Source organism: Neolamprologus brichardi, chromosome 12 (assembly GCF_056152115.1).
Source record: "Neolamprologus brichardi isolate AB-2024 chromosome 12, ASM5615211v1, whole genome shotgun sequence".
In the NCBI taxonomy this organism is placed as follows: Eukaryota; Metazoa; Chordata; class Actinopteri; order Cichliformes; family Cichlidae; genus Neolamprologus; species Neolamprologus brichardi.
The window spans coordinates 12,717,689-12,728,024 of NC_142115.1; the positions used below are offsets into that span (position 1 = coordinate 12,717,689).

Here is a 10,336-nt window from a genome sequence, read left to right on the forward strand (position 1 = left end):
AATAGGTTTGAAACATATTATAGAAGCATTTGTGAAATCCAATTATTGCTTTTGGTTGTGATGTGCCATCACAATATTTCTGTAAGCGCAAGAGCATCATTTTTGCCCAGTGTGTTTTATTTGTGGAGTCAAAAATAGACATTTGTTGAGGTGACAGAGACTTGTCATTTCTTACATCTGTTGAGACTTGCCCTTGGGAAGTTTTAAGAGGTTTGGCAATTCCCACTGTTAGCTCTTGTTCCAGTAATCTTTGTTGCTGTGGGTCGTTGAGCTGTGGAGTTTGAGAGCCTCCTAAATAGCTTTGTAACCCTTCCCAGATGATTATCTTTTATGTCCCTTCTTTATCTCATCAGGGACTTCTTATGATTTTGGCAAAGTGTTCTACAAAGTAAATGTGTGTAAGCTGTGATCCCGAAAATGTTTTGTTTAAGCGGTAATTGCACTGAACATGGATGGTGGTCATCAGGCCAGAGTGTGTTTAGCCCAGCTACTAGCGTTACCAGACCCGTGCCCGTGGCTCAGATGTTAGAAGGGGTCGACTACCACTCACTGATCGGGATATTCTCAGGCAAGATATTGACCCCCAACTTGCACCTGATGCCTGAGTGTGAATGATGGGACAGTGCACCTCGCCATAGCACTGTATGAATAAATGTTTAAGGGTAAATAAGTAGAAAGGCACTATATATAAACCAGTCCATTTACTGGTCAGTTATTGTGTAAAAGTCTTAGAAACTAAGGGAGCACATAAGCCTCTTTATATTCACTAAAATACAATTAGCAAGTAAAATGTGTTTACAAAGGACTTTCTGACAACACTGTAAGCGTATGGTTTTAAAATTTTAAATTATATTTGTTTTTTGAATAGTGGTGTAGTTCCCTTTTTATTTCCAGTAATTTTCTGCATCACAGAGATAGTAATAGCACTCGTCCAAGATTTAAATGGCTTAAATGATATGTAAGTCATTCTATTGCTCATCTTAAGAAGGAATCTGCAGTCTCGTGCATGCTCCAACACTGGGATGGGCAACATTTTTCCTCACGGAGCCTGCCTCATTTGGACAGAGTCAGCAAAGAGCCAGTCATTGAAAATTTTCTATTATCTTTTTAATTTTCTGCCCAGTTATGACCTATTTTGCTGAGTGAGCTTCTCTTCACTTGTGCAGCTCAAACGTCAATGCCACTGCAGATGAGTCTTTAGTTTTTAGATGTTCTTCTTTGTTTGTTTGTTTTCTGTGTGTGATAATCCTTATGTCTGGTATATTTAGATGGGTACAAAACCTGCTCTTGTTCTTGGGGTGAATGACCCTGTGTGTGCGCAACTGAAGGACACGGCAGTGTTCGGCAGAGTGCTTTGTGCAACGTTTAAGATCTCAAACTTGAAACATTTCAAGCTCATGTTGAAATTATTGATCCCTTAAATCTCACAACAAATTGTATTCCACCGTAGTTACATCTGGTTGAGTAGTCATCCATCACATTCTCTCATTGGTATTTTTATAGGTCTGGTATAAAAACACTACAGCTACTTTTATTCTCATGCTAAGTCAGTCAAGCATCAGCCTTTATGCTCTATGCAATGTTATCCTTTACACAAGAGAAGGCTTTTGTCTTTAGATAATGGCACTTGCATTTAATTCCCCTTCCCTTTTGTGTAGGTTTTATTCACTGTTAGTGAATGGTTTCTGTGAATTTCTGTAGTCACGTGACAGGAAATGGCCTTTTCTTTTACCAGCATTCAAGTCCTGGCTGATGTTATGTCAGATGTCTGGCACGTGTTCAGATATTCACAGCGAGCTGACGTTCGCACATCCTGTTGGGCCGGGCTGCGTGAAATGTCAGGGTGTTAATAGAAGCCTCTAGTGTCAGATCTTTAGAATTTAACATAAACTCTGTCTGAAAGGACTGTATAGGTCTGTATACACGCCAGAGGTAATAGGGGGCCCATACATATGGTTAGCCTGTTGTAGCAATTTAAAAACCTCAGGATCAATCATGAAGTCTTCCAAGCTGGCAGAGCTGCAGAAAATAATATTTATTGCTGAAGCAAACATGCATCGATTCTTTCCCCCGATTTCATTCTCAGGCTGAGGATGGCATTGAAGTCACTGGAGCATTAAAATGTTGGGTTATAATACCGAAGGTCTGGATCAATTGATCCATTTTCAAACATTAAATTGATATTGACCCATTTCATTTCGACTCACAAGGTCTCCTCAAGCCCACTTGCAGGTAAATTATCCCACAAGTTTACAACGCTCCAGTATTGGACGGGTGACCCCTTCCTGTTTGCGGCATTCAGCCTAATCACAACCTTGAAATTTACTAACTCAGAGCTGCCAAACAGATCCTCTAAACATGGCAACATTTTAGTAACAAGTGTATCAGCAGTACTGCTCTTTTTGCTCCCCTCACTACCTCGCTTTGAATTTAATTTTCATACATCTGTCAAATGTTTATCAGCTTTATTAATGCGTGCTTTTTCTAAGTATGTCCTTGTTTGGTCTTGTGCTGCTGTAATTAGTTTTCCATATTTTTCAAAAGTGCTTTGCAGCCAAGTGGGCCCTGGGGAGGGGTGGAGCTTGAATGTAATTTAAGATTTAGCTAAACGATGGGATTTTTATGAAGTGGGGTTGTTGCTCCTGCCTGTTCTGTTGCATTGTGTGGTGCAGGTTAGGGTTTAAGGTTTTTTTTTCCTTCCTCCATTAAGAAACTGATGGTTCCCGTTAGACGCCTCTAGAGTCTTTAGTGTTGCTGGCTGTCGGACTTTGCTGATTGTTGCTTGTAGCTTAAAAGATTGGCAAAAAAAGCTGAAGGGTCAAAGCGTTTGCCAGCAAGTAATTGGATGTTTTTATGCCTATAATTACTACAAGACTTTTGAAACTCAGGCTATAAATACTACAAAACACATTTTTTGTTTGCTACTAGGAACTTTATACCAGTTTATCTATTTATTACACTGATATTATATGAGATCTGTGTCTAAGAATATTTCTGGCAGCTCAAATAAAACAAGACCAGCTCAAAAATGTTTGAGGCACTTGCTTTTGCACTTGTACTGCACATCCAAGAAACAACAGTGGTGACACGTGGTGCTTAGATTAAATTTTCCTTGATACCAATTTTCCGTCACTTTTTATATCTCATTAAAATCTTTCCCTGTTTTCATCGCTGACATTGCCCAGATTTGGTGGGAAAAAAGTTGAGATGAGAATGTGAAAAGTGCATCTTCAGTGACATTTTTTTAGCTGGTGTACTTTCAGCATGTTTCCACAACCTCAGCATAATTTTCTGCTCTTTGATTTCCAAGAAAACTCTGGATAACCTGTGTGAATGATTCACATTGTGCTGCTTCAGTTAGCTTCAGTGTCCTTTGGAAGTCGTTGTCAAGTATCAGTTCAGGGATTTCAGGACCAACGAAAACACCTTCCTTAATTTTGGCTTCACTTTTCGGGAGATCCGAGTTTGTTCTTAAATGCTGAAATGCATCGTCGTTTCTGTCCGTTCATCTTAGTTGTCCAACATTTGGAATACTATAACTTAAAAAACGTGATGTTTGAGATCAAAACATTTTTCAGATTTGGAGTCAGTAAGTGAAATTTGTTGAAGTAAACATAAAAGAATCCCAGTAGCAAAGTGCTTGTTGACCAGTGAGTGTTTTTATATTGAAAACTTAGCAGATTTTAAAGCATACTGCATTTCCAGTAATAATCCAAGGGCTTTACTTTTAAAAGCCAACACACACCTGTGCCTTCGTGCTGTGGTTCAGTCACACTAGGGTAAAAATAGGATAGCAATCTCCTTGGACAAAGTTGTGCTTGATCTTTTGATTAGTGTTAAAAATGTGCTCAGAGGAGTGAGACAAAAGATGAAAAATTATGATTGACCTTTAGTGGGCAAGTAGATGGCAATCCTCTTAGATGCCTACAGATAAAAATACTGTATTGGGTATAAAGAAGATATCATTTAAAAGAAAACTGAGTTCACCTCAATTTGGTGATAAATTGATGGTTAAAGCACATTTTAAGAATTTTGCAGCTTCTTCCAAGCTGTCATTCAGTTGGCACATTCTAGCCCTCCCACCCATTTCAACGGGAGAACTTTTGGGCATATTTTTTCTCCCAACAATTGATTAAATACTTTGAAAACCGTAAACATATGTTCGAAAACAATAGGTCGCATCATGCTGGCACTGATACTGTTTGAAAACCTTGCACTGTTTTCAGTACTGCTCCAAAAAATTGGATGTTACTTTTTTACCAGCTGCAGTTTTCATTCTGGTAGTTAAGAGGTAGATTTGCAAAACTAGGACAAAGTTTGTGATCCAGTCATCTGTTAGAATATTATTAAAGCTACTTTAAGGGTTTGGTTTTTGATTTTTTTTACTTTAAATTGAAGGAAACTTTAGTAAAATCTTGGTTTGTTGCAGGCCGAGCACCCGAGAGCAAACTCAGAGGTTGCTCAATATGTTTCTGTAAACCTTGCACTTATTTTTCTATGGTCTATATCCTACATTAAATGGGTCATATTTTAGTAAACACTCTTGTTATTACTATTGAGCATGTATATGTGTTCCCATACATCATTTGTATGCTATATTACTTTATGTGATACTGCTTTGTGAATTAAGACTACCGCAGCAGACTCTTCTTTGTTTACCATCTGTGAATTATCGATTGAAAATCTAAGTACCTTCACCGCGCTAACCCCTCTCCTTTCATGCCCTGCTGTCAAACACATTGTTTTTTCATCTTCATGAATTATTTAAACACTGTCTTGGTTTTTGATCTATTTCTCACAATTTACACCCTTGACCAGATTAAGATGACATCACAAAATAAGCTAAAACTTCAGCCCGGGTCAAAGTCATCAGCTGCGTCTTTGTTCCTTGATCAAAGGTTTCAAGCTATAGAAACAGCCCAGTGCACAGGGCATTGACGAGGAGTCGCTCCTGAGGGATGTATCCTATCGTAGCAGCGCTGCTTTGTTCGCCTTAATGTCTAATTATCCACAAGAACGTGCGTACAGCACAGCGAGTGGGAATATGGCCATCTGTATTTGCACAATGTGCAGGGTGTGATCTGATGAGCTCTGCCACAAATTCTGCTCTTTGATTAGAAGGAACTTGAAGCTGTGGATCGCACCTCTGCAGTGAGTTGTGGCTTTTCTGTAAAAACCTTTTTATGTAAAACTGGCATTTTTTTGTAAGTCACAGCTGTTCATTTGTTCATTATTATTTATAAATTATGGCGGGTCAGATGGACAGATTTATGTGTGCATTTGTTAAGTCATCTTGCCCTCCAGTATTCTCAAAGCACCCATATGTTTGACTGCCTGTCCTCCATAACCCTTTTTTTTTTTACATTTTTAGTGAGCAGTAAGGACCGACGGCAGTTGATCTAAGACTTGAGGCCAGGCTGAAATCAATGAACATCCTTAAAGGAAGTGTGCTAATTTTCAATGATTTCTAGAAAAGTTAAGTTACACAGCCATTTAACTGGCTGTGTGAGCACGACAGCATTTTAGTTGGTGCAGAACATTCAGCAGTCACTCAGTCGCCTGGAACGCACTGTGCGATCCGCCCTTAAAACCTCACCTGATTTAAATTTGGCAGCTCACTCGCCGAGTGTCTCTGGACTGCCTTCAGTGTAGCTGTTCTTTGGAGATCACTGTAAGTTCTGTTCTGTCGTCTTGCACTTGTGCCTTGGTAACGTGCGCTGGATCTCCTCCAGTGCAACTTTCAACTTGAATTTCAGTTTGTGGAGTGGAGTCACAGGGAGTCTGTGAATCTAGCAAGTAGAATGGGTAAACAAAGCATTGTGAGCTGTCTTACATTGGCATGCACCACAGTTAGGTTTCTCTCCGCTTAATATCTTCCTTCAGATGCCACAATACGTCAACCTCAACGTGACGGCTGAATTCATGGGGCAACGATATGAGTGATAGAGAAAAGGAAAAGGCTCTGACTGTGACAGCCGTGGAAATTGTTAACTCTTCAAGTGAAAACTGTGGTTTGGTGTCTGGGTCACAGTCTTAAACCCAGCTCTCATGTGATTTTCAACACAGAAGTCTGGTCGGTTTGACACACGTTGATATTTCGTGGTAATATCACAGAGCACACATGCAAGTGGTTATGGCCAAAGTCCCTAACATTTATGATAGCTAAGGTAGAGAAGGAGAATGACATCTTCAGTAATCGATTAAAAAGTCAAATATTTGTGTGGTATTAAAATTAGATTTACCTGATTTTGTTATGTTTGCTATGTCTGTGTTTAATATTGTTAATATATTTATATTGTTACATTTCTTCTTATTTTCAGTCATCATCCTAATATTGTACAAAAAAGGCAGTTTAAAGCAGCATACTGTGAACTGCACATTCTGTACTCCCTGTGTATGTTTGTGTTGTTGTTTGTGTTTAGACTAAAGGCTCAATCTCACTGTGTGTTAGAACTGCTGACTTTAAACATAATCTCAGTGATTTAGTAAGTGAGTGCATGTCTGCAGCACACTGTTCATGTTTCTTAATCGCTCAGTGAAATCATTAGAAAAGTAAAAGAATGAAATAAATGAAAAATCTTAGACCATATGCTGTATACCATATACTACCTTAACCTGTTAACTTTAAACTGACAGGTATAATTAGACTCCACGTGACTACACAGAACTTGACTTAATTCAGATGCTTATATAATTAAAATCAAGCCTGCTTCTCCGTCAGATTACTCTGGGCTTCACATTTCCACATTTATAGATAATAATAATAATAACACCAGGCCCACTATTACATGAAGAATAGATGTTTTTACAATACATTCCCTCTGCTCTCGTCGAGGCACCTTAAATAGCCTAAAAATCCCTCCGTGTCCAGCAGAGTAGTTCACAGCATCGTCTCATGCTGTTGGCTGAAAGTCAATTGATCTGTCTCGCACGGTCATTTGTACAAAAAGCTGCTTTAATGCCAATCCAATTGTCACCATACTTGACCAGCGAAACCAACTGTATCGGCTTTGCCCTTCATGTAAACCCCTAGCATGACCAAAACAGGATTTGTTTTAAGCTGTCCTCTCGAGCTTTGTCGCTGAATGAGAACGGCCACTTCAGCCAACAGTGTAGCAAATGCTAAGACAGTCGAAGTTGGCCGATGTCGGGCTGGATTCGCCAAATCCATTAGGAATAAATGGACAGGGAATGTCGGCAAATACCATCACTGCTTCCTCTTTGTCTTCTGCAACCCTCTGCTTTGTCTTTTTGTCTTCTCTTCCTGGCTCCAAAATAGAAAAGAAAGTCCCACAGATCACAGTGGAAGCATCAGTTTATTTTTTCCACCTTTCTTTTTTTCTCTTTTCTTTAATCACATCCCAGTCCCACCAGGAACAAAAATCGCTTTAATGCCGATGAAAGACTCCTGGGCTGGAATCATAGCTGAGGGCTTGCATTGCTCTGTTGCTTCAATACCGCTTTCCTTTATCAGCGCTGAAGTGTGGGGTCAATTGTCTTCACTTTCACAAGATTTCACAATGGTGAAATGAGAAGTAACAAGCCCTCAGCCCCCCCACTCACCCGCTCCATCCTAATTCCTGACAGAATCGTGTTTCCTTAACATGCTCACTTCAAGCACCCCTTTTATGTCTGCTGAACACACAGCAACCTGACACAGTTGCAAGCTCGTGGCCATTTACCTTTGCCTTTGGTATTCTTTTAACGTGGAGAAGTACTTTGTGACAAAGAACCCTCCTGCTGTCACCCTCCGAATATGTTGCAATGCTTTTGTTCTCCAGATTTCCATATTTGTCTTCTTTTTTTTTTTCCTTCATGCAGCTCCCAACTTTTTAAGAGTTACATGAATGCCAGTTTTATCGTGCAGATTCTCGGCTAAACTCACATATTCTATTAATAACATGTCCTTATTTTGTTCTCTTGCAGGTAATATCAATGACTGCTCTCTGCATTACTACTTCTTCCTCTTGGCGGGGATCCAGGGCGTCACATTGCTGGTGTTCCTTATTATCTCGGTCAAGTACGACAAGCAGAAAGCCAGAGCAGGGCTTCAGCAGCAGAGACGCGCTTCCTCTTGACCCAACACGACTGCATATTCATAAACTTGCAGGCCACTACCGTCACCCCTCGTCAGATCACTCAGTGCTCTAAGAACCCCTTACTTATTATAATACAGCAGTTTGAGCGAAGAAGTTGTAACCGTCATAACTACACCCTTTTTTATGTAAGATTTAGTTTTAAAGTGCTTTGGATATCCAGTAATTTCCAGATTTCCTGGTAGTGGGTTTGAAATCACTGGGTGACTGCAGCGATACCACTTACAGTACAGAGATGAATTATTCATACTGTACTTGCTTACTTCTGTGCGCGTGTCTACCCCTGTTGCCTTTCTTTGATCATTTGCACTTAGGAAACGGTGCCATAAAATGTGATCCCTTTGAATATTTTCAAAGTTGTTTTACAGATATTTGTGTTTGTGTTATCTAACAGAGACAGTTCATTTCACTTATTCCGGTACGACACATCAGTATTTAAATCATTTAGGTCCTTAACCTTAATCTCGGGTATTCGTGCATTAAATGTTCTCGAGAATCAGCACTATTTCATTCCCACTCACGCAGTATCTTGGAAGAGATCGCACCAAAAGGGGAATTGGTTTTGATGGTAATTTTGAAACAGTCCCTTAAATTATTGCTGTTCAAGATGCCGATTGTTGGAGAAGATTTCAAACAAACACACATTTTTTGTTTGATCAGTCACTGTAAAGCCACTTTAATCTAACCTGTAAATGCTCAGATAGCACTCTACATGACACATACATACATACATACATACATACATACCTCCTCATGTCAGAAATACTCCACAACTCCTGTGACGCTTGGGTTTTACATTTCTGGTCAAGCTGCCAAATCGAATATCTTCAATGTTAGATTAACAGAACCCAACAAAAAAATCTATCTGTATTTAGACTTGTGGCATTAATGCTCGGATCACAGTGAAACGGATGCATAACAGTTAAAAAATGTAACGCGTTCACAGTGATGCCATCTCAGTGCTGAGAAATTTATAACATTTGTGACATTATTTACATTATTTCACATCATTTGCTGTCAGAAACTTTTATGGTGTTATCACGGCTTTGCAGCTTTACCAGAAATTCTGTTTTGTTTCGTTATATTTATAAGACTGTGATTCATTTGTTTTACTTTTATACTATTAAGTGTGTGTGTGTGTGTGTGTGTGCGCGCACCATCATCTGTGCATTTTCGATCCTCAGAATTAAGCCGAACACATGAAGGAAGAAAACTCAGGGCTCTCTAGGAATCGTGTCATGTGACATAAAGCTCCTGGAAATGTAAACCTGCCTTCGGGAGCTCAGAACAGTCGTCCTCATTTATGATCCGAACTAAATGAAGTTACGTTTGCGTTGTTGTATATTTAAAATTTTTTTTAAAAAAGCTGGATTCGATCTCACTGACAGTATGAAACACCTCTTCATGTGATTATTTTTTTCTGTTTGCGTTTATTTGATCAGATAATTATGTGTTCTTGTTCTATTGCTTACTGTATGTGTAATTATGTTGTCATCTCAGTCACATCAAAAAAAAAAGTCCTGTTACATTTCAGTATGGTACAGAACTGTGATAATGTTTTGTAGTGTTATGTGTTCCCATTAATAAAGTGTATTATTTTGTGACTTTGTCATTTTCAGCCAGTGCCTAAATAAAGAAGAACTTTTAAAGCTAACAAAGTTGCCTGTAACATCACTGTACTGGTTAGTTTCCACGCATGCAAGCACAGCTTTGTTGCACAACTTCCAGATCTGTAAGTTTATTACACGAGACACAAATGTTTTATTGATAAGACAGGAAGGACATGTTCCAGTCCTGTGTTTTAAATTCAGGCAGCATGGCGACACCGTTGTTGACATGTGAATCACGGATCGTGCTTTTAACAGCCTGCTTTCATGATTAGGGTCATGGTTTGTTGGTCCTAAGGCAAACTCAAAGTGGAATGCCTGAATTATTTATATTACAAAAAACACGCCCTGTAGCTTGCTGTAGGGGGAAAAGGTTGCTAACACAGAGGTGTAAAGCCTCATTTTGCATTCCTGTTGGGGGTGGAAGCACCACATCTCTTCTTAGTTTCATCATTGAAATCAGCGTCATCGCAGATCAGTTTTTAATGGTAAGGCCTGGCAGCCGTGAGGCTCGGGGAGGGCCGTTTCCTGTTTAATTTGGTCAGAGCGCCCACGAAGCAGTGACTGAGCAGACAGCTTGATGTTTCAAAACCAACACAATGCCTTGAGGTCATAATTCTAGCGTGGTGGCTT

General features: G+C 39.5%; 1 protein-coding gene across 1 annotated transcript in view; it reads left to right on the plus strand.

Moving 5' to 3' along the window:
- The window catches only part of slc15a4 (solute carrier family 15 member 4), a 29,883-nt gene extending 20,135 nt beyond the window's left edge, over window positions 1-9,748 (plus strand). Inside the window, exon 9 of the mRNA XM_006803132.3 lies at window positions 7,927-9,748. Coding sequence (XP_006803195.2) covers window positions 7,927-8,078 — 152 coding nt within the window. The 3' untranslated portion in view covers window positions 8,079-9,748. The remainder of the gene's footprint in view (window positions 1-7,926) is intronic.
- The last annotated feature ends 588 nt before the right edge of the window (window positions 9,749-10,336 follow it).